Consider the following 25,951-nt stretch of genomic DNA (forward strand, 5'->3'; position numbering starts at 1 on the left):
TCATTACTTTAGTTGAAATTCAAACGCGTTTCTTAAACATTTTCATGCAAACGACATTCGCTTATTATACGTTTGTAAAACTCGTTAGGAGTAACTTTTGAATGATAGTAAATTAATGTTTATCATAACACTAGTTGACAGAATATTAATGTGATGATAAATTATCTACATCTTTACTGCTCTGGTGTTACAAGAAGAAACGATATATATAAAAGTGCTATGCACAGAATTGATAGCCGTTAGAGATATTGCAATTAACAAAACGTGTTTAACCAAAACTAGAACCCAGTGAATTGTATGCGTTTGAATTTGGGTCTTAAAATCAACTCGATTCTCCATCGTGAAATGCATGTTAATGAATGAGCATCATGTTATCTTCAAGTCATGTACAAAAATCGTATGAACAAAGTGATTAAATTGAAAATGTTTAATATTCATTCATATAATCTGTTGAAACAGTAAGTTGCAATGGCTCAAAAAATAAAAATCAGTGCATTCGGTTCGACCTTTTGTTCGTAAGTAATATAGTGGTCACAATTAGAAAGTTTCGTTGACACCAGCACTACTAAGAAACAGTATATTATTTATATTAAATATTACATTTTTACATATATCAGAACGTATATCAATAAGAAATAATTTATTATCGTTCAAAATCGATACTTTTGCTTAAGTTGAAATAACTAATCGTAATATCTAAAACAACTAAAACCGATTTGTTTTTCAACTCACATAACTGTTAAATCAAAAACAAGGTCGGTTGTTGTAACTAAAATTTTTATTGAAATTGAAAGGTGTGTGTCTTGACTAACTGACAGCATAATTTTTTCAAACAAATTTTTTTTTATTTCAACCATCGTTTCTGTTGATCGAAAAACAAAAATGACAGTTTAAAAAAAAAACAACAATCGATTAGTTGTACCAAATTTTAACCAATTAAATTCAGAAAAACAACTAATGTTTTGGTTGTTTCACGATCGCGAGGGGTTCCGTGCAGTTACTGAAAATTATAACGTCTATAATGTCGAACATGGAAAGATTACATATAATATCCTAGTGTACGAAGAAGATTCTGTCATAAAAAAGCGAGTACACAAGCTTAAATGACTGAATGTAACAAAGATGTTGAAGTTCTACTTACAATCTTAGGACAACAGTCGGATAACAAACAAGTGTGTATAATCTAATACTTCCCAAAGCGGAAATGCTTCCATCGCAAGCAAAAAAATCTCTGCAAAATTTCTGTTCAGTTCTGCTATAAAAAGTTTCAGTGATTGAACTATTATACAAGACTGAACAAATGATTCCATTACCCTGCTAGGCAGAACCGAACAAATTGGTCTTATTGAGATGAAAACCACATTTAAAAAAACGCAATGTTGCTTCCCCCGCCGAACTGACGAAACAGATCTCCGAGAATGTTTCATTTCAAGAGAAAAATCTCCGAAACGAAGGCTTCTTAACAGATAACATGTTTGTTTCATTTTCGGGTTGTACTGTCGGAAAAATTGGGTACTCATTTGTTCCATCCCATAGAGCACCGGGAAAGCACGGACGCACACAACAAAATACCACAGCACTGACAACATGTGGTTTCAATTGGGTGCCGGTTTATGTTTTACTCGGAAATATGTGTAGACGAATGTTGTAAGGCAATCTCACAGAGATACTGATGGATGTTAAAATATGGCGCAAATTAAATTACTTAACTGTCGGTAGAATCAAGCGAATTTGAAGTGGGCTAGCATTCGAGTTTTACGAGTGTCCATTGGCCATAAAACATCACCTGCTAGCGTAAGATGTTTAAAACGTTGGATAGCGGATTTTTGTGTTAACCTGATTGGAAAGCAAAACGTGAGGTGGTGCCATTCAGAGTGCTTCGAAGCAATTTGAATAAAATACGATAGATTCGGAGCTGTTTTACCGTTTCCGCTAATAGATGTGAGAAAGCTTTTCTCTGTGAATAAATTTTATTCTGATTTTCTGGTTTCAAGGTCGTTTTGAGAGCAAGCATCAATAGTTCAGTTATATCCATAATTTTCAGCAATTTGCGAATTCTTAAAAATCCAATGAATATTTGTGAACCATTTGAATTGCATACTGATTTGATTAAATACCATCGCTAACCAATCAATCAACAATCGAATATTGATTTTTTCGAAAAAAAAAATCATTGCATATCACGTAAAAAATTACTTTTGTATAATCCAGGGGAGGGTAGGGTCTAACACTTTTAAAAATCATTTATTATTTTCTTTATATTTTCTTATAGTAAATCATTTGAAGAATTTTCTGTGAAATTTTCAAGTCTATTGGAACGAAACTCTGGAAGTTATGGACCTTAATCTATGCTTATCTCATTCTACGAAGAAGCAAGAGCTCGGCGCACAGGCCACAGATTTCTACTTCGATTGACTTCAAAACCTGACAAAACGTTCTTGAAATGTTTCGTTATAATAAATTATAAAAGAAAAAATATGATTTTTTGATAATGTTAGATCCTACGGGCTCCCTGAAGTAATTCATTGTTTCCATTGATTTTATAGACAAAAACCTTTAAACGCGTTTTCCTTAAAAGCAGGTTTTGAAAGTCCACGTCCATCGTCATTCAAAAACTACTGCACCAATTTTTTTTTCAAATTTTGCACAAAAATGTTGGGGTAAAGAAAAACTTCTACTCTAACTATGCTGCGTTCATTTGTTCATTTCTGATTAGTCTGCGCTGAGATACTGTGGACAACGCAAATCATGATTTTTAAGAAGCGTTCTCAGAAATTCCCCTTCACTGACTTATTTCTCAATATTTTTCCACGAAAAACTTACAAAATGTTGTTCAAATGATGCTTTTTATTATGCAACACATTTGAATTTATTTTGTTGAACAATAATTCTGGTAAAAATTCATAAATTATGATTTTTTTTCTTCGTTTAGTCCCAAACATTCTCTAAAGGAATTATGTCTGCCGAATCTCTAGGACCGGTTGAGAACGGTGACTCTTTTCTTTTCTAAATCCGTTGATGAACTTTTACAATGATGGCATGGTGCATAAAGATAAAACACTTTTTTATTGTTGGAAGTAACAACAATATTTCAGAGATTGGAACATTGGAATGAAAATAATTTAAAAAAGTATTGCAAGAATTTTCAAAAATCTACCTATTATTAAAAGCCTGAATACATGAAAACATTTGAACCAAGACCCGAAGGGCCGAATATACTATTCGACTAAGCTCGTCGAGTACGCAAAATGTCAGTGTATGCATGTGTGTATGTGGATATGTAACTTTTTTTTGCACTAACTTTTCTCGGAGATGGCTGGACTGATTTTCAAAAATTTGTTTTCAAATGAAAGATCTTATGGTACTCTCCAAAAATTCTGAATTTCCTAAATAAGGGGGAAAATGAAATGGCTTAACCGATCTGACGTCCGGTTCCAGAGTGATGGGGTAAAATGTGCACAAAAAATGAAAATATGCGTACTAATTTTTCTCAGAGATGGCGTGACCAAGTTCTACAAACAAAGACCCAAATGAATGGGCATTTGGTCCTTTAAAAAACTTCTGAATTTAACTTGAATCCCACTTCCGGTTCGGGAATCAAGGAGTGTATCGAAAATAAGCTATCCACATACATTTGTGTTGTACGCATGTATTTGCGATGGGTTTTTATGTTCAGATCACAGCATGCTGTGCGTCTGGCTGTCAGTTTTCGTTTGTTTACTTGTTTGTGCGGTTGAAATTCTGCGTTTCCAAAATGTCGCGTATTGAAAAGGAAATGAACATTAAGGTTCTGGACACATGGTTAAGTGGGAAGGGTATTACTATGCGAAAATCGGAATTCATCATACCAGTGTTAAAACCATCATTGATACGTTTGGGGAACACTATTCTTTGGATGAGCTGCCAGGAAATGGTAGAAAACCCGGTTCTTCCAACCCGAAACTGGACCAGAAAGTGGTAGTTCTAATCATGAAGAATAAATCAATGTCAATGCGTGATTTGGCCAACAAAGCAGGAACGAGTGTCGGAATGATCCAGCGTATCAAGAGGCGAAATCACCTGAAGACCTACAAGAAGCAGAAAATCTCGAAACAAAGTGTAAAACAGAAGAAGCGAGCAGCAATAAGGGCCCGGAAATTGTATTCGCGTTTTTTGCAGTATCCGGATGCATGCGTTTTGATGGACGATGTTACTTATGTAAAGGAGGACTCAAAAATCCTTTCAGGTCCACAATACTTTACTGTCGTCGTTGGGGAGGATGTGAGCGAAGCGGACAGGCCGATTCAAGTGGAGAAATTCGGTCGAAAGGTACTGGTATGGCAAGCAATATGTTCCTGTGGTTTGAAGTTAACCATTTTTTACACTACCGGAACTATAAATGCAGAAATCTATCGATCTGAGTGTGTCCAGAAGAGATTGCTGCCTTTATATAAGAAGCATGGTACACCTCCACTGTTTTGGACGGATTTAGCGTCGGCTCACTCTCAATAGGCTTGTAGAAAAGGGTATACATTTTGTTGATAAAGATATCAATCCACCAAATTGTCCCACTTCGACCCATCGAACGTTACTGGGAAATTGCGAAGAGGGTCTTTTAGAACACTGGTAAGGCAGCTGGGAACATGCAGGTGTTCAAAAAAAAATTGGGCTCAAGCGTTCAAAAAAAGGCGATGCAACACTTGTTCGGAACTTGATTAAGAGCGTTCGATCAAAAGTTCGAAAATTTTAGAAGGAATAACTTAAATTTCTTCCGGTTTTTATTATGTTCAAGTTTAACTTCGTACAATAAAGGAACAATTTTTAGTTTGAATAAAATATCGTTTTTTTTATCATAATTTGGAAGAAAAATTTGTGGAGTGCTTATTTTCGATGCACTCCTTACAATATACTCAAACCAACAATTCTGCCTTTTTCGCGGACTTCATCGATATAACGAGGTTTGATAATAACATTTTTCACCTCTTTGAAACAATTCATCGGCTTACTCAAGAACTGTTTCAACTTTTGCATGTATTTCGCTTGACTCATTTGGAGACCTTGGAAATGCGAACGCGAAAAAACTGCTTCCTAGTGCTAAGTGTACATGGTACCTATTTTGAAAAATTGCTGACTTCGAATTAAAAACAATTGTTTATTCATTTTGACAGAACATGAAACACAAGACGGTCAACTGTGTGCGATAAAACAACTTTGATCAGTTTTTGCAATGACTGAGCGGAAACATATATTGGAGAAACCAAATGAATGAAAAACTAACAGAAAAGATGATTTATTGCAAAAAGATACGCTCAGAAACAGGATTCAAATCTGCGTTCTTATGCAATTCAACAGTTGCAGTCAAACCGAAATCTACATAATATTCAGAGTATAACTTATGTTCTCAACTCAGTAATATTCACACAAAAAGATGAGCAAATGCAAATGCGAAATGTTCACAACTTTTCTCATCGAACATTGACCCCAAACTACCAATCTTAACAGCACCCACAGCCTAATTCCACTGTCCACCAAAGTAAAAATATTATCTCAATGCTGGTTGATTTGCATATCTGAAATTTTGTTCGCAAAAAAAATGGCCAACTATGCTGTTTATGCTAATTTGGTTGGGGGAAACACTGGAAGAAACATTTTTTCCCCACTGGCGATAAACGTCACCCACATAAAAGTATTCTTCCATCATTCGCGCGGTAACGGGATCGACGCGAAAAAAATATCAACAAAATTTTTAATTCTCACCTTTGCGCTTCATCCGGGCTCCTTCAACGGTTCCAACTGGCATCAGAGTCGCCATCACCAGGAAGCCGTACAGTAGCAACAGCAAGCAAGACGGTCCAGAGAAGGACCACCACCTCCCAAGTCTGACACGGCGATTTATGCCGTCCATTTTTAACAGGACGCTATTAAGACACATCACTCAACTGTTGATTTTCACCTCATTCGGGAACACGAATCATTCTTTCACACCTGCGGTGATAATCAATCATATACAGATATTCTTCGCTCCCGCGAACTGACTGGGTCACACACTTCCAGGCCAAATTTGGGTCAACCCACTCTCCACTGATGATCAGGAAGAACACGATTTGCAAAAACCGACCAAAAAAAAACACTTTCTCAAAACCACGAAACAATCTCTTAAGCTTCAAGCACAACTTGACAGCTCTAATTGGTTCCAAAAATTAAATTCTAACCCGCAACGCATTACAGCAAATCCCGCCTAACAGCATCCTCAAACCCCGCTGTGTACGCTGTTCGAAACTTTGAATTTCTTATGCTTTTTCTACCGCACTCGCGATCGACCGTTTATTGCAGGAACCGCAGAGACGTTCCGGGGAACCGAGCGCGAGAAACAGAGAGACAGTCCGAAAAATTCACCGCAAGATCAGCTTCTTTCGCGTATCACGGCCACCAGCCAACTGCAGCAATCTTGGCCACCAAAGCGGACTGGCGTGCTTTGGCTCAAATGCAATGTTGTATCCGAAACAGGAACGGGCAAACCAAACAGGTCCGGTCTGAACGGCAGTCGCAACACGAATAATCACACTCGGGAAGAGAAAAAGAGAAGAAGGTAAGCGTGGAGCTTTTTTTTCGCGCTACGCTTACCTTCCCGGGAACCAGCAGAAATTTCCTCAGCTCTTCGCTAAGCCGGCTATATCGGGGGCTGATGTGCACGTTCAGAAGCGTCCAGTTGACGGTGGTAGCTCTGGTTTCGGCAGATTTGCTTTCCGAATTCAAGTATATTGAAGACATTTATAATAATAGTTTTCGTTACAGAAAATTGACAATATTCACCCCGATTCTGAAGTTCGTTCGAATCGGATTATTTCGATCGAATGCGAAATGTTGCATTCAGTTTCCATACAAAAGCGTCGATCGAACAAATTACTGAATGCAAATTTTCACATTCGATCGAAGTAATCCGATTCGATTGAAATACAGAATAGGGATGATTATTTTTGTATATCTTTGAAATAAGTTCTGGAATATAATCCACCAGAGCAATTCCAGGAATGAGTAAAACGAAAAAGTGACAAAATCAGAACCGACCTTCTCCGATTTGGATGAAACTTTGCACATGGCTCCTGTATGGTAAACCATAAGTTTTTAACCGATTGAGAGGTCAATCCGGCTCACGACTGATTTTTAAAAAGGGCGTATGTATTTTTGCATTTCACAAAAACTGCCTTTTACAAATCGTTGTAACTCGGATACCGTTAATTGTATAAAAATCGCGCCCAGGAAGAAGTTGTAGGGAATCAATAGGGCACTCTAAAAAAATATACACTGAAAAAAATGTACATGAATAATTCTTAATTATATTTAAGGTTTTAAGTTTTTGAAAATTGTACTGTATGTATTGTATGAGTACTACGTGCATCGTCATTCGAATACAGTCTAGTGACGATTGTGGTTTCTGAAATTGGAACGAAAGAATGGTATTTCTGTGTGCCTGGAATCATTTTGGTATCCTTATAAACACTACTCCACTCGGTCACACTCCGTTCTTGTTCTTCTTGTGACACGTTACAAAAAGACATGGTCGTGAATGCACCTCGACGTCTCTGCTCTGCCCATTCATATAATTGTTTTGCAGCTGTGATTGGGTGTTCATGTAGTTTAGCCAAACTTTCACGTCGTGCCTTTCGCATTAAATTACCCCCGAGTGCATCACATGGTCCTTAACCATGAGAAGTTGCAAAAAAATGCCACTCAGCATCAATGTTGTACATTGATTTAAATTTACAGAGACTTGCAAAATTTTTTCTGTTTTTGTACTGCGAGGCAGCTCCATCAGACATAAATAAAATCTTAAATATAATTAAGAATAATTCATGTACATGTAATAATTGTAGATATAGCAAGCAAATAAACAATTCATGGAAATATAAAAAAATGGTGTTATAATTAAAAATCCAAGTATCTCTAGAACAGCTACTTTTAGAAGAAAGGATATCATGAACAAATTTATTGCTTTTAACCTGTAGAATAATATTCTACTGTTTTAATGATTATCTTTCAACGAGAACTTGAAATTTCGAATATATGTTTAGCTGTAACTTCTTCATTTTTCAGAGGCACGGATGGGATAGCCATCAATCTGTAGGTTTCAAAAAATTTTTTCAGTGTATATTTTTTTTAGAGTGCCCTATTGATTCCCTACAACTTCTTCCTTCCATTTTAGTACGATGAACGGTTTCCGAATTACAACGAGACCCGTAAACTGTTTTAGCTGTAACTTCTTCTATTGTCAAAAGGCATGGATGGGATAGCCATCAATCTGTAGGTTTTAATAAGAACTTTAAAATATAAATTATCAAAAAAAAAACGAAACCCAGATTTTTTTTAATTTAATGTTTTTGGTTCATTTTGAAATTATTGAGAAAAAAATCAAAAAAAAAATAGAACCATGCTTTTTTTTTTTAACTTTTTCGGATTATTTTGTAATTATTAAGAAACAAATCAAAAATTTTTTTCAATGTACAATTCAATGTGCCCAATGGATTCCCTACAACTTGTTCCTGAACACCATTTTTGTATCAGGTGTACAACTTTGCTTCCGCCGTTTTTTTTTTTTTTCAAAGTTAAAAGCTTCATTGCGAAAAAGTGCTTACAGATGTATTATTCAAAGTATCATCCGTTGCTAGCGACAACTTTCTCCCATCTTTTCAGCAATTTTCGGATCCCGGTTCGGAAAAAGGAGTCCTCTTTTGACGCTATCCATGAAGCAATCCATTTTTCCAACTCTTCGAAGGATTAAAAATGTTGATCTGCCAGGCCGTGTGCCATCGATCGGAATAGGTGGAAGTCGGAAGGGGCGACCACTGGGGAATACGACGGGTGGGGCAAGACTTCTCATTTCAGCGTTTCCAGGTACTTTTTGACCACTTTGGCGACGTGAGGCCGAGCATTGTCGTGTTGGAGTATGACTTTGTCATGTCGCTCTTGATACAATTAACGGTTTCCGAGTTACAACGATTTCAAAAATGCAATTTTCGTGATATGCAAAAATACATACGCCCTTTTTTAAAAATCAGTCGTGAGTCAGATTGACCTCTCCATCGGTTCAAAACTTATGGTTTGCATACTGAAGCCATGTGCAAAGTTTCATCCAAGTCGGAGAAGGTCAAGTCCGATGATCTGCTAAGCATTTCTGGAATTGCTCACCACCTAGAAATTATATATATAAAAATTTAAAAAAATATGAAAAATGCTACCACTAATGAGAATCCTTCATGGTTGGCGGCACGAGCATTGAACTTTTAATTTTCCGACTCGGAATTGATAATTGATAATTGATTTAAAAATAAGTTCTACACTAATCTCAACATCTAGCGAACAACTTCAACAATATTTTAATGAAGTTTCATCAATTTGATCCAGATTTTGTAAATTTTCGTACATGTCGAGAGATGCATAGATTTCCGGATTTTCGTGATATGAGCAGGGCACTTACATTGTACTTTTATTCTCGAAGAACATTTGTAAGTATCAGTAACAAGTAATCTTATTCACTTTTAATTGGTCTTGGGTCACCAGTCGATATATAATTCTGCTGTAGCTGCAAATCGCTTACCAAAGAATTTTTTAACAAATGGATCAGAAACAAGAATTTACCAAAAAACGAAAAGGTTAACACTGCAATGGCCGTATCTGAATCGGCCAGTCAGAGTCGCGCAGACTTGGACACCACATCGATATACATCCGCTTCATCTCCTCCAACAATCGCTTTGAGTAGTGGGCCAACGCCAAATCTAGCCAGAATACCGCGTTTTCGCTCTTATGGTATTTCTTGATGATTTATTTCGTACTGTAAATTTCCCCCAGTCCAAAGCGAAAGAAGAGTGGCTTTGACACCCCCTTCTCACTGATTGTTAGCCACAGAAGCACCTTAAAGACTGTCCCAGAAAGTATGAACGCACTTTGATTTCGCTGTAAATAATTCACAAGTGTTAGATATTATATTATAGTTATATTATAATATTATTCTCAACATTTGCTACTTAGCCATTGTAGACTAGCTGGTTCTTGCGCACGTTCCTCATTAAATTCCGTACAGACTTCTTGGCGACAAGTTTTGACACTTTTTTTCCAATCTTTTTCGAACTGTTGAATGGTTTCGGCTGCCGAGACATGTTTCCTAAGAGCAAATTCAGCAGCTATAAATTCTATATGGAAGATCTATAATAGAACAGAAAATGGAACAAACGTGTCCCCAGCAAGCCGTTCTAGTTTTATTTATTCGACCAGTTCTTCTGTCAAATTTAAAACTGGTCTACGATGCCGTTCCATTTTTTGTATATTTGAAACACGAGTAAAACACTGCTGGAGCTGCCAGTTTTTCTTGTTATAAAATTCAGATTTAAATTTTGTAACTGACATAAATTATGCATCTAGAACTAGAACACTACTGAATATGCCCTAAGATGTGCCTTCGTTAATGCCCAAAATTCCCAAGTTGTGGGCAATTGGGTGAATTCATGTCTTTTGGGACGAAAGTGACATTTTTGGTAGTATACCATTCTACCGTTGATTTCGAGTAGTGGCAAGAAGCAAGTTCTGGCCAGAAGACAACAGGATCCTTGTGGCTTCGAATCATGGGTAGAAGTCGTTTTTGTAAACATCCCTCGATGTATATTTCGCTGTTCATTGAAGCAGTGGTGATGAAGGGTTTCGAAATCTTACCGCAGCTACAAATTGCTTGCCAGACCATAGCTTTCTTAACAAATTTTTCGACTTCAATCGATGTCTCGGACTGGTTTAACACTTGCCCTTCTCGCACCTATTGTGGTCCCGGCAAAGATTTGTAATCGAGTTTCACGTAGGTTTCGTCGTCCATGATTATGCAGTTCAAATTTCCAGCAAGAATCGTATTGTACAGCTTTCGAGCCCTCGGCCTGATCGATGCTTCTTGTTTCAGACTACGTTTTGGTTGTTTCTGCTTCTTATAGGTTCGAAGATTCAAACGTTCTTTAGCACGAAGAACATTTGACTTCGAAGTGCTCACTTTTTTGGCAGAACCTTTTTTCGACCCGTTTTCGGTTTATCCTCAAAGGTGTTATCCTCACCGAACTTCCTGATTGCATTTCGCACGGATTTTTCACTTACTCCTTCCATTTTTGCTATCTTTCTCAGTGACAGTCCGCGTTCTGTGCACCATTTGTACACAATTTTTCGACGTTGTTCTGCTGAAAGTCCACGCATTTCGAAACAAACATATGAAAACGAATAAACAACTGCACAAGTGGTTAGAGAAGAGTGTAAACAATAGGACGTAGCTATAAAAATTGACAGATTCTGAACCATTGCGAAATGGCAGCGGTTATTGGTTGCGTCCTTCTTGGATTTTGTAACGACTCTAAACATTGTTTTCAAGGAATATCAAGAAACTGGAAGTCGCTATCTTGAATTTTTGAACGACTCTAAGCATTGTTTCTGTCAACTTTTCATTAATTCTCTCTAAAAATACACATACTGTAAAGGTTATCAAGAAATATTAATAAACCAGGAGGCGCCATCTTGAATTTTGGAACCACCTCACACATCGTTTTCCGACATCTGTTCATCAATCCCGTTAGAAAAATATCCATATTTTAAGGGATTTCAAGGAATATCCATCAACCGGAAGTCGCTATCTTGAAATTCAGAAACATCTTAAACATAGTTTCCGACTTCTACTCATTAATCCCGTTCCGAAAATACCCATATTGTAGTAGTTTCCATGGAATGTAAATGCGCCGGAAATCGTTTTCATTGTATGCCATAACACGGATAATAGATATACAGGCTCACATATAAACTGAGTGTAAAATTTGCTCAATCAGCATGGCGAACACTTGCAGATGTCACCATGATCGACACGAGGTGCCACCACTATTTGGGTGCCGCTTTCACATGAGGCACAACTTTGGGTGCAACATTCACTTCTCCCTAGATTTTTGTTTTGCTGTTGGTTAAAATAACAAGTTTATTTTTGTTTTATTCCGATCGAATTCTCGTGTGATTTATGCGACATGGAATTAAAATTGTCTTTAACACTTAGGGAAATCGTGTGATAAGTGTTAAAATTGTTGTAGTTGGAATAATTCTACAACAGGCAGGAGGATTTTGTTATCGTTCCAGAACGTAGTGGAACGTTTTGAAAGATCGCGGCGAACAGTCGAGTAGGTGGCAATAGTATTTCCAACGTATAGCAAATTTGAAATTTACACAGGATTTGAAAAACTTTGTTCGAGCCTGTATATCTGTTATCTGTGGCCATAACATCTTTTTACGAAGTAGGTTCGTAAAAAAAGTTTACGTTATTTGGGATTTGGTTCGCAAAAAGAGTTGCGTTAAAAGAGATAACGTAAAAAAGTGTTCGTAAACGGAGGTTTGAGTGTGCCCACAATCTTAACTAGATTCTATGAAAAGAAAAAATTCCGTAATGTGCATTTCATAATATTCAATTCAGAAACATTTTTAAGTGATTATTGCGTGAATTGAATCGAAAATCGTGTTTTAAAACGCGTAAAATGTAGCGTGAATTAAATTCGCGTAAATTAAAGTTTTAGTGTATTCTCTACCAACTGAGAAGTAAACGTGCTGTTATCGACTGGCAAAGACCAATTATCAGGGTTTGTTTTTCATCTGTCACGTAAATTTTTGTATTGTATTATTAATTATCAGATGCACGTAGTATCGCTTGATAATAGCATTACGAAAAATAGAAAAAATACTAGACTATTGGCAAAATGAATGGACAAGTAAAAAAAATTCAATCGTTTACACTCAAACGAAAAATTTATTTCTATTGCATATCTATCATATCACAAAAGATAACCAAACAATAATTCACCTATTCACTTATCTAAGCACCTGTAACCTCTGTGATCCAGTTCCGAATCGCAGGGAAAGCTACCCGTGCAAACACTCCCGGTGATGATCCTCTACAGAGTACGGTACCCCAGGAGACAACACCAATCTGACGGCCACCGGTAACCAGAGGACCACCACTGTCACCATTACAAGCGTCCCGGCCGGTTTCACTGGCGCATATCATGCTAAAAACAAAACGATACAATTCATTCAGAGTTCATCAAGCATTAGTGTAAGGTTATTCACTCATCGGTAACTGCCACTGATGACCACTGCGAGGCGCAAGTTTCTTGGTCAACAACAGGAATGTCAACCGCTTGAAGTATCGTTGCTAGTGAGCCAGGTACGCTCTGTGGATCACAATAAAATAATGTTACATTATGTTTACGATCAATCAAAAATCTATCGGCAAATTTACGGTGAGACCCCAGCCGGATACGACAGCACGAGTTCCCCCTGGGTAGTAAGTCTCCGCTGGAACTAACGCAATTGGTGCGATATTGGCGCCTTCCATAAGCTCAACGGTACGCAGCACACAAACATCATACTGAAGAGTACTATCGTTGTACTGAGGGTGGTTTATGATCAGATCAACATCGAAAATGATGCCTCCCTCCAAACGATTTGCAGTTCCAGCACGCAAGGTAATCTAAATCAACGGAAGCGAATATTTAACAAACTGTTTCAATCATTCAAGAAAAAAAACTCTACAACATACTATTGAGACATCCGGGAGCGGGGATGTGCAATGCGCAGCCGACAACGCCCAACGGTTCGTTATAACGGAAGCTCCACACGACAGTGATCCACTACGGCGCAGCGACAACTGATAGGGAAAATCCTCGATATCCGCATCCACGCCACCTACAATGCGTCCCTTGGGTGGAGGATTGGGTGTTGGTTTTGACAGATAGTACGCGTCGGGCATCCGTTTGTTGTACCGAATCCAGAGATCCTCTTCGGGTCCGGCAGCAACGACTGCTAAGACGAAAGCTAACACTACAAACACTTTCATCTTGCACTAAGTCCTTCCAGTTAACAATATGTCGCTAGATTGCTGCGCAGCCATCATTTATAGGAAACATAATCGCTGTACCAGGGGGTCTACCATGGTTCAGTGAGCTACCAATTTTGATATTCGACGAGGAGTACAATGAAATACGAATATGATACGAAGATTTTTAGCAAATAAAAACCATATTCACCATCGAAAGTAAGGCCAACCTCTAGTTGGTAATACAGTACCTGACTAATTTGATTGTACAGATAATACTTAACTTTTCGGTAAGACTGCTGTTATCTTAGAATTATTATCGCTGGGAAGTTCGATTTATCGCTCCGAAGTACATGGGTATATTGACGACATTTTCGTATCAGTTTTATGGCCTCATGGAGAATCCAGAAGAAACAATATGGAACCAAACCTTGATAACCAGAAGCTAATTTCCCAAATCGGCACGCTTTTTGACAGTATACCTAACTTCCGCTGTCGATACCAAAACAAGTTAGCATTTAGTTTCATATGATTTTTAGTTCATTCATTCTGGTCTCATCTCCTGATCTGACCCTTTAAAATGAGTTTGTTCATATAATTCAAGCTACAATTAGAAATATCTAATTTCAAACTATATAATCTACCAAGTGTTTTCAGCAACACGTTTCATTCATACGGTAATATAAAACTTCACTGTTTGTGATAAAGCTACTAATTCATAATTTCAGAGATAAACTGTCTGCCAACCGTCTCTGACTTGAGGTGATCATTATCGGAGTCGTAAATTGATTACTTTATGGGTCGCATGGCTAACTGACGAAGCGATTCAATTTAAACTGAATTTTTATGAGCTTAGTTTTTAAAAATGGAAAAAAAAAGACATTTAAACAAAATTTTTGTTTTGGATCTCCAATTCATTGCCGGTTCACTTGTTCACTCAATTCGGTCAGTTTGTCACCGATGACACTTTCAATGGTGTTTGTATTCGACTTGCACCTTGACCTCATATAATCCCAGAACAAATACTAAATGTAGTCAAGAAGTCCAATGGAATCAAGTGACAAAATCAGAATCGACTTTTTTTCAATCGAAATTTGGCACACGATTTTGGAAAGGCCTACCAGTTATTTTTCATGGATGGAGAGACCAATTCAACTCAAGACTGAATTTTAAAAAGGGCGTATGTTTATTTACATGCATTTTTTTATCGTTATTTATACCCGGTTAATGCAATTTCTTCAAATCGTGATAACTCCGATAACTTTTTAATATATTTTAAAATAATTTTGCTTTAAATATTAACTTGTCAACCACATTTTTGTGAAAATTTGGTTAGTGTGAATTGAAAAATGACGAAGTTACTGCTAAAACAATTCAGTAACATTTGCAAAACTTCAAACTACAGATAAAAACCTTATTCAATACACTTAGTGGTGTAATGATACCTTTCTCATATTACTTATATTTCTAAAAATACCACTAAAGACTGTCCCAGAAAGTATGGACGCAACCAAAACCGCTGCCATTTCGCAATGGTTCAGAATCTGTCAATTTTTATGGCTGCGTCCTGTTGTTTACACTCTTCTCTAACCACTTGTGCAGTTGTTTATTCGTTTTCATTAGTTTGTTTCGAAATGCGTGGACTTTCAGTAGAACAACGTCGAAAAATTGTGTACAAATAGTGCACAGCACGCGGACTGTCATTGAGAAAGATAGCAAAAACGGAAAGAGTAAGTGAAAAAGCCGTGCGAAATGCAATCAGGCAGTTCAGGGGGGATAACACCTTAGAGGATTAACCGAAAACGGGTAGAAAAAAAGGTTCTGCTAACCCTCAGTTGGATAAAAGTATACTGAAGTTGTTCGAGCAAAAGAAGGAGGTTTCAGTTCGGAATATGGCAAAAAAAAGTGGGCACTTCGAAGTCAAATGTTCTTCGTGCTAAAGAACGTTTGAATCTTCGAACCTATAAGAAGCAGAAACAACCAAAACGTAGTCCGAAACAAGAAGCATCGATCAGGCCGAAGGTTCGAAAGCTGTACAATACGATTCTTGCTGGAAATTTGAACTGCATAATCATGGACGACGAAACCTACGTGAAACTCGATTACAAATCCTTGCCGGGACCACAATATTATACCAAGGAATGTTTACAAAAACGACTTCTACCCCTGATTCGAAGCCACAAGGATCCTGTTGTCTTTTGGTCAGATCTTGCTTCTTGCCACTACTCGAAATCAACGGTAGAATGGTATACTACCAAAAATGTCTCTTTCGTCCCAAAAGACATGAATCCACCAAATTGCCCACAACTTTGACCAATTGAGGAATTTTGGACATTAACGAAGGCACATCTTAGGAAACATGTCTCGGCGGCCGAAACCATTCAACAGTTCGAAAAAGATTGGAAAAAAGTGTCAAAATTTGTCGCCAAGAAGTCTGTACGAAATTTAATGAGAAACGTTCGCAAGAAGGTGCGCCAGCTAGTCTACAATGGCTAAGTAGCAAATGTTGAGAATAATATTCTGTTATTGTAGTCTAATATTATCAGTATATCGAATAAAATTTGAATATCTAACACTTGTGAATTATTTACAGCGAAATCGAAGTGCGTTCATACTTTCTGGGACAGTCTTTAGATGACTCTATTAAAAAAATTCAAATTTTAATAAGACTAGAGACTCTTTTTGAGTATAAACTAATATAAGTTTTTAAATGTGTAAACAGTTATGTCAAGTTAATAAGAATTTTTCTTTATTTAGCAACGTCGCACAATGACGATTGGAAATTTTAAACACACTTTACCTTATAGTTACGGAAGTCGAACCCAGATGAAATTCAACAGCAACCTCTGACTATAGGATCTTTCATTTGAGCGTGAGTTTGTGAAAATCGATCAAATCATCTATGAGAAAATTGAAAGAGTTTCGGTTTAGAGTTTTTAACCACTGTTTCCGGCGTTTCCGGAACTGGGAACTGGAAACCGGTATAGCCGATGTCGGTGGGTTTGGTAAGTAACTAAAATAGCCTAAAAATAAAATCAATTTTGAGTCAAATCTACAAGAATTTTACCCTTTTTTGCATCGTCGCTCTAAATGATGGTATGCCACACTTTACTCTACGAATGCTTGATGAAATTCTATAGCAACCTATGGAACTATGAATTTATTTATTTGAGCCTAAGTTCTTGAAAATCGATCAAGCCTTCTAGGCAAAAAAGAAGCTATCATTTTCAGATTCGATTTAAAAACTTTTTCATTTCGTTGCGCTTTAATTTCTTGTCATTTTCATATACAGATTTTCAATACAGAATTTTCCTCTGCCGACAAAGATTTGCAAATTGTTTTCCTGAAAAATGTAGAAATTGAACAAAGCACACTGTGAACGGAGCGAAGGTGGTGCTGTTCTCTTCTTCCGTACCAGTACGTAACGGGTTTTGCATTGTCATTGACGGTTTGAAAGTCATATAATTTCGGTGCCGCAAGTCGAATCTGGATGTAATTGCGCAGTATCTTTTAAGATAATGAGAGCTTCAGTTTGAATTAAGATTTGTGAAAATCGTTTTAACCATTGCTGAATAAATAAAGTAAGTGCTGTTTTTGGAGCTTTTCTTCTCTGTTATCAGTGGTTTCAGAAGCGCAAACAGGGAACTAGTAGGGTAACGGCTCCCTATTTCATCTGAGCCACTATTTCCATCTCATCCCTTCACCTCATTACATTGAACATGAATAATATCTTACAACGTATCTGAACCAAACTGTAAAATGTTTTAAAATGATTATTCAAGCTATTGTCCCACTTTCTCATTGGAAGAAATGGTTTTAAATTCTTCGGTGATCGTTTTTTTTTTTCATTTAAAATAAACTCACTTTTTAATTTAGGACTCATTTTCGTCTCAAGATTTACAGTTTGTCATATTTCTAAATATCTACTAATCGTTTCGTCTCAAAATATGATCACTATTTCGTACAATTACACTACTATTGAATGCTGAATGACCTCATAAATAATAATGTTTACTTGCCACTTGTTTAAATAACGATTGAAAACTTCAAAAATTACTCGACAAGCAATAGAAGTCTTCAAGAATATGAGATGAATGTTTTTCACTTAGTTCACTTGATTGCGCTTTGTTTTCATCTCATTTGGTTTCGCAAAGTTGCCAAGTTTTCTCATAATGTTACAAAAAATAAATTGTTTTTCTTCTTCAAATTATTATCAAAAAGTATGATTTTGGTATCCGTGACATTAGTTTAATTATATTATTGATATTATTACTTCAATAAAACTGTTTTTGCTTCGAATATTACCAGAAAGAGCGTGTTAAATACTATTGAAATAACCATTGTGGCAAATCTAGTAGCACTGGTTTCCTTCCGCTATACGTTACCATAACACTGTTAAGTGTGTGTGTTTCATCGGCTGTGCGCAGAGATGCCAGATATTTTCATAGAAAATATGTATCTGCTCTATCAGTTTTCACTTATAAAATAAATCAGCTAAAATGGGTTTAAAATTTTAATATAAATGTTTATCAGTGTTCATCATCAAATATTTGCACAAAAGATTTTCATTTTAACATGTGATTTGTCCGTTGATTAATAAACTTTCAAAGAAGTACTGCAACCAAATACTAACAGATACTCAGAGAGAAAAGTCTAACTTTTTACCTCTCACTTTTTATGAACCTTTACAAACTTGTATTAAATTTTGAAAATCTGTATAAAATCTGTAATTTGATTTAAATTAGTATGCGAATGCAAAAATCTATACAATACTATATTAATGGCATCTCTGGTTCTGCATTTTGTTTTTAAAAAGAGCTAATGTCTAAATAGTAACAATTCTTTCTTTTTTTTTGTTTTAGTTCTTCAAATTAACTGCCCAGTAAAATTTTAAATTTAAAACGAAAGGCAACGAAAACGATCCAAAGAATTTTAAACGTCGAAATGATTCCAAACTGTTTCTAAAAATATCGTGTGTTTCTCATGGTTGGCATTAGACCGTTTTTAAGGAAAATTTCAACATTTTGAACCTGAGAGTGTAATAGTGCAATATTTTGGTTTTGATTGCTTTCGCCATTACTAATTTATGGGATGAATGAAGGTCTAACGATAGGATGAATATAAAACCTTTGAGATGAAATTTGGAGCACAGCAGTGAACATATCAGAAGAGTTTTTAGCTGAATTTTTAATATTATTTTAATTTCCAAGGAATGTGAATCAATTCTCAATGTGAAGCAAGGCGAATTAAGAAGAAATATGAAAAAATCGTATTGATTTTAGTGGCTAAATCATGTTTTTGAGGTAACGTCCTTACAAATGAGATGAAATAGGGAGCCCAAGTTCTAAAGATAGCCAACTAACGAGATCTGCCAACTATACTAATTTGTACCTTGTTTTGTCATTGCTTGTAAAAAATTACACATGAAATTGAAAATTTTCCACTTATCACAGTTTGTGAAAAGTGGTTGAGAAATTTCTGAGAACATTGAGTGCGCTTTTTCTCATAGATTTGCACATATTACCTTGTAATTCAGGAAACGAAAGTCGGATAAAGATGAAATTCAATAGCCAACTATGGGACCATAAGACCTTTCCTTTGTATCTGAAATTGTCAAAATTGTTTCAGCCATCTCTGAGAAAATGATTTCAATTTAATAGAAAACATAATCGGAGAGCTGAGAGCTTTGAAGCGTAATGCTGATTTGTATACCACCTTAACCCTCCGCCTGACAGATGGGTCCAGCCAGACCTTTTTCAAACTACTTATGATCTGGAAAACATCTTGTTAGCCAATTTCGATAAGCGTCCCGGGTTGGCGGTTCAATGCATATGGCACTGGTCTTGCAAACCAGCTGTCGTATGTTTGAGCCCCGACCTGGAAGGATTCGTAGTGTCAGTAAAATCGTAGCACCAGCCATGCAATGGTTCTGTTCAGACAGAAGGTCAAATTCCACTCAGGAATGTAATACCATGGCTTTGCTTTGCTTATGATCTCACTGAAAGTTTTTATTTTTTAATTCTACATGCTGTTCATCATCCGTTTGAAAATACATGTTTCCGCCCTTAAAAATACGTCAATATGCATTAAATATGTGTTAGATCAACTCAGAAGACATAAATATACACGATTTTTTTTCTAGGAGAGCGCTTTTAAAAAGCGTACAGGATAAGCCATCACCTTGTCAAAACCCTCGACGCGATTCAAAGTGGAGCACTTCCCTTGAAAAAAAGTACATAACACGATCAAAGGTAGCCTTGACTAGTTAATTTGTCCGGGAAACCGTTCACGTGAATGATCTGCCATAGCTGTTCGCAGTCGACTGTATCGAAAGCCACATAAAACTAATGACAATGTGATGTGTGATCAGGTTGTACTCAAGACTTCCTGGTAGATTTACCGGAGAGGGAAAATTTGGTCTGGAGCTAGTGAGCCCCGCTTGTTAGAAACCTTTTGTCATGAGATGACAGAAGACAGCCAAGAATCTGTGAGAGTATTTTGTAGGTCACAATTATCGTGATGCCTCGGTGGTGGTAGCTGCCAAGCGTATCACCCTTTTTGTAGATGGAACATTCGATACCATTAATTTACTCCTTCTGTAGTTTCTCCTCCTTCCAGATTTTAGAAATTACCAAGTAAAGCGCTCTAGCTAACTCTTCTTTTCAATATTTGAAGAACCTGCGTTCTTGTTTCACCGTCTCAGAGACCGAAACCTGTTCATCAATTGCGGGAACTTCATGTTAGACTTTAATGCCGTCTTCGAGCACTACAACTCCGTTGAGGTGCTCGCGTTAAAGAACTGCTTCCACTTCGCCACCTTACCTTTGTCCACGAGAAGGTATTCTTCGGCGAACCAGCAGTTGTCACTGCAACGTATCAGCCTGTGGTGCGTAGCATTTGCGGCACCGATTAACTTCACCATATCACTTCCGCGGCTCATTCTATCGGTACAGATGCTCCATTCCCGCGCGATCTCGATCACTTAGCTGACACTCAGTAAATTCTATCGCTGAAAAACTTTGCGCTACTCTTCCTTCAATTCACTCAAATAACTTGATAATCTATTGATAATTGATAATTCTTGATAATTCTATTCCCAATCAATATAGCTTTAAACATTATTCAGATGGTTTTGTAGCGAAAAATATATTGGCGAATTATTACCTATCAATGTCCCCTCCAAAGACGGACTTGGAAAAGGTAGATGAAATGAAATGACCTTGCACGCTCCAAAGGCAGAATTCTATTTGTTTATTTTGGAGCAGGAAAAAGCCCACTAGAGTTAGCTTCTGGCAAACTTGTTCTCGAGTAGGCATAAAACACCCTCATCTTTTGCATCTACAGATTACAATAATCGGATAGACGCTATCGCTAAGATGCCTAAGTTTATTTCAAAAAAAGGAATATCTTTTATACTCATCCATCTATGAATAGAAGATCTATGAAATCTATGAATAGACGAAAGCTTACAAGAATAACACAATTTATTTAGATAGGGGTTCTACATTTCCATTATCTTCAATACGCTTATTATAATGAACTACACAGGAAAAAATAATTAAATTTACACGAAATGTAAACCAATAGTACAATGAAACAGAAATCAGTAGAATCAAAAATCGGATTTAAAGCCTTGATAGATGTAAAATTGAATTGGAACGCGAAAAAACACTTAATTATGTTTTCAAAGCACATTCAAAATGAATAACTGTAACGTAATTTTCCGTACAATTTCCTACTCCAAACATGTTCATGAAAACGGATGAAAATTCACAAAACATTTCTATCTATGTACGCGGCTTACTGTGATACTTGCGAACTAAAGTTTTCCGCTCTTGGAAGCATTCGAGGACAAAAAATTATCAAACTCAACAGTTTCGCCATCTTTTAGCTTAACGAACTGGGACCTAGATGCCTAGAATGTCACTAAATTGTGCTTTGTTTAATATTTTTCGAATATTGCGACTTTCAATTCGCAATAAACTCACAGACTGCATCATAACATTAAGCGGCACTAATGTTTTCATTGGGGAAAAGTACACCCTCAACTTTTAAATTGTATCACTGTCAGCCTCTTATGTGAACAACGAGTGTAATCTATGTGAGCCAAAGCGCACTTTTCCAGCGGAACCTCACAGAGCAGGAATGGTACAAAGTAACAGAGACCGACAACCGTTAACCAAACACAGATTCAGGAAGGCTGATAGATGAGAAGATGCGGGAAATGCAATTGCGGCGTTCAACCAATGGCACACAAAATTGTGGGAGATTTCTTCCGGTTATCATAACAAATGTACGTTTTTCAAGTTAATGGTTTGATTGTTGCACTTCCGTGTTGCAGCCGTCGATTTGTTTATCCACGTCAGGTCATCGGAACGTTCTTCCATGATTATTGAATTATTCTTACGCATCGATTTCTTGAGCTCAGGCAGACTGAGTTTTCCGTAATGATAGCTGTTAACGATATGGTGTGAGAACTGCTATAGTTGTTAAGAAAGCGAGTCTCGCACTTCATCGATCAATGGCACCGGGAATCAGCATCAATGAGAGAGGAAAAAAAATACTGCTTACTGATTGGATGGCACTCGAACTGTATCTCGATTACGCAAATTAGGGTTAAACATAACCGATAACAATTTCACTTTTCTTGAGTTTGCCAGCGCAACATACGCACAAAAATGTGTAAACTTTTGTTTTCTTCTGGTCGCCAGTTTCAATTTCACCCGGCTGGCTATAGCATCATCAGAGAGAGTAAAACTACAAATCTGGGCTAATGGCATCCGCAAAGCGACCGAAAAGTGCGCGCACGCTTCTGATACAAGTATAAAAACTCTGATAAAATGTTTTCTCAAAATTTTAACAAAAACGAACACGATAGGAGAAATTTTTATGGCGATTTCCAAAGTTGTTTTTTTTTACGGTATGCTTCCGGTTTATGACCTTTATTAACCTGCATCAATTGAAAATATTATTTTCTTCATATTAGACTATACCAAGGTCCGCTGCATTTCATGTGTCTTGGTTCGAAGAGTGGTTCTAAGTGTATCAGGTGAATTCTTAATTGTTGAAAGAAAGATAGAAACATGAACATTGCCTATGAATCTCGTGATAATGAATGTTACATCTCAGAAGTTCCTCACGGCTCATTTTTCTGTTTCATTCATGAGTAGGCTTTGCGGTTCAGTTTTTATTTATTTATTTTATGAAGACAACTGGCAGCTTGCACGCTTCCATTGTCAACCGAGTGGGTTTTATAGCAATTTTATGCTCTATCAGATTCCTGTTTTGTGTCGGATGAAACAAGCGAAAGTCGTCCGAAGGCATTCTCGGTCGTCCGATGGAGGGCACGTGAGGCACGATTTTAATATGCAGAACATGAGACATGATATGACGAAACAGAGATGGAAAAATTTCTCCACGGTCGTGGAAGCTTCTCGGGTGTGGTAGAACCACGATGGCTATCGCGATTAATGTTAAAATATTCCGTAGATTAGATCAAAATTTAATTAATTTTTCATCATTCAATCATGGCTTGCTATCTTACTTTTGACAGGAACGGTCAACGGCCAACCGAAGGAACAGTGACATTGAACTAGCGAATTTGAAATCGCGCCGCCCTTTGAATTGGTAGGTAATTATGTTCCAACTGTGATTTGAAACGAGTTATTTCCGGCATTTATTCAGTCACCCGCAGTTAACAAGAATGAATTAACCAACGAACAGCAGAGAGAATAGAAGATAATCAGTAGGGTAACAACAGAGTCAGTATAGATAATCAGATTGAAAAATTGTACAGTGTTCTGAACTGATGCGTGACATGTTTGAAAAATGTCTTGCAGCAGCTATCCATCAAGTTGAGTGCATAGAATTTACAAAAAAAATGTAAAAAAATTCCAAAATGTGTTCCCTGCCAATTTCAGTACACGTATCTGAAATCATGCTGTTGTAGAAATTGATAACATCTAAGTACGGATTTTGGGTTGAATTACTGCTAGACTAATACCTAACTCGTCTATCGAAGATCAAACGAGAGTTCCTAAAACTTGTCAAAAACTACAGTACCGGTGAAATAATCAGGAACACGATTATCCAAGTAGGCATCACAGCAACCAGGTCAGTTTGAATTGACAATTTATCAAAATAAGCGCGGAGAAATGAATGCAGTACTGCACGGCAATCCACACTTTAGTATTGTTCAAAGTATTAGTCCAAGGTTCTGTGACAATCACTCTGAACAACATTTCGTAGTGAGGTTGTTTGAATCCGTTCTAAAATAATTTTCACTACCTCTGATTGTGATTTTCTGTTTGTCAGATTTTTCGCAAGGCTTACCATAGCAAGCAGGATGCTGATAGTATTGCCATAGAATTAGTCGATTTTCATAAATGACCAGAAATTCACATGGATACCTAAGTACATGACCGTAGACCAAGTCAAAGAACCAACCGAAGACCTTTGGTCAACTCATGATAGTGACTAGAGTATGGAACAGCTTCAACTGCTCCTTCACAGCTTACAAAAATGTACTCCAATCGTGGGCCAGTATCCCATGAAGATTCTGAATCTATTGTATCACTTATGTCGTTTTCGTTTTTAAATTGCACTACACTGGTGTAGCGAAAGCTGCACTGAAACCGTTCGTTTTTACCAATTGCACTACACCAGTGCTACACTTTTTCTGCACCGATACCACTGGTGTAGCACTCATCAAAAGTTTGGTGTAGCCCTGCGCAATGGAATCGTTTATTGTAGTCAATGGTTACTGTTTATGTTTTCGTCATTTTTGTTCGTTTATTCATGCCTCAGTGTAGCACTGCACCGGTGTAGTGCAAATTAAAAACGAAAACGCCATTACATTCATACTGTTGAGAAGAAAAAACTCAAGAAACTGAATCGCATGCGTTTGAACGTTTGTCAAGAAGCTGGAATAGTGCTTTAATCGAGATCCGCCATTACTGATTGTGAATTGAAGAGACTATAGTAACTATAGACTATCATAGATGTGGAAATTTTTTTTCTAGTTTTTCCACTATACTCAGAATTTAATAAAACAGATTAGCCACGATTGAAGAGCTCATATTAATGTAGTAAATATTAACATGTCTGTAAAACGAATGCAGGTTTGATCACTTGAACGAAAATTTATAATTAATTCAGTAGTATTGATTTTCTAGGCACTATCATTTTATCCTCATTCGCGAAAACAAAGTCTAAGTAGTTCCTATCTTTCCAAATTTAACCTGGTTGAGATTATCGCAAACACAAAATATCATTTAGATAATATATGTCGCCTCATTAGTGCGTTCGTCCAACAGAAACCGCTAAGTAGACGTAAAAGTTCACTACTGTTAGGTGAAACAATTTTAACAAATTGCGCACAGATTGCAGATAGTTTGTATGCTAGACTGCCAAGTGCATCATGATGAACTCATCATGAACTGCTAGCGCATTGATAAGTATAAGGGTGAAGCTAGAGTGGGCGCGACACGCGACGCGATGCGTAATGCGAAAGTTTTCCAATGAGAGACGGTAGCAAGAGTCAATGTGGTAAGAGCAGAAAAACAATATAATCTATTTATGTTACAAAAGCAACACATATTTATTGGAAAGAAAATTCTGATCAAAATCAAACGAAATCACTCACTCTTATGTCAATTATATACGTGCTGTAGTGTCAATTGCTGCAGCTATATCCGAAGTTGTAGCTTTTCTTGCAGAATGCAAATCTTCCTCTCGTGGCGATTGGTTATTCTTCTCGTAATTCTCTTTCACTTTCTTGCTGAGACGCGGAATAGAATAGCAACTGATTGTACACTGGATTTCTTGGATAGTTCAAATGTTTCAATCTGACCGGATGCCATTTCAAATTGTTCTTTTTCGACGTATCAATCATGTCATTGTCGTTGTAATGTATATAAGGCTTTATATTCCTTGAAGATTTTCGGGGATTTATTTAACGAGGTAAAAATGCCTGTTGAAACAAAGCTACTTTGAGAAAATCATATAACCTGAAACCAATTTTCCATTTTTTTCTTAAAATTTTCATCTAAAAACTTATATAAAATGTATAGACTTTTTTCATGGAGATAACTAGAAATATT

At 36.9% G+C, this 25,951-nt stretch overlaps 2 protein-coding genes across 2 annotated transcripts in view; both read right to left on the reverse strand.

The window, feature by feature from the left end:
• The window catches only part of LOC131431675 (uncharacterized), a 75,878-nt gene extending 69,359 nt beyond the window's left edge, over positions 1-6,519 (reverse strand). The window contains exon 1 of the mRNA XM_058597531.1: positions 5,737-6,519. Within this exon, the coding sequence (XP_058453514.1) occupies positions 5,737-5,911 (175 nt within the window). The 5' untranslated portion in view covers positions 5,912-6,519. The remainder of the gene's footprint in view (positions 1-5,736) is intronic.
• Positions 6,520-12,754: 6,235 nt separating this feature from the next.
• On the reverse strand, positions 12,755-13,909 carry LOC131427886 (trypsin 3A1-like). The gene is made up of 4 exons (XM_058591453.1): positions 13,575-13,909; positions 13,275-13,505; positions 13,103-13,206; positions 12,755-13,041 (listed from the first exon to the last, which is right to left on the reverse strand). Exons 1-4 carry the CDS (start codon positions 13,869-13,871, stop codon positions 12,849-12,851), a joined length of 825 nt encoding a protein of 274 aa, XP_058447436.1. The 5' UTR covers positions 13,872-13,909; the 3' UTR covers positions 12,755-12,848.
• Positions 13,910-25,951: the final 12,042 nt, after the last annotated feature.

Source organism: Malaya genurostris, chromosome 2, assembly GCF_030247185.1.
Source record: "Malaya genurostris strain Urasoe2022 chromosome 2, Malgen_1.1, whole genome shotgun sequence".
NCBI lineage: Eukaryota > Metazoa > Arthropoda > Insecta > Diptera > Culicidae > Malaya > Malaya genurostris.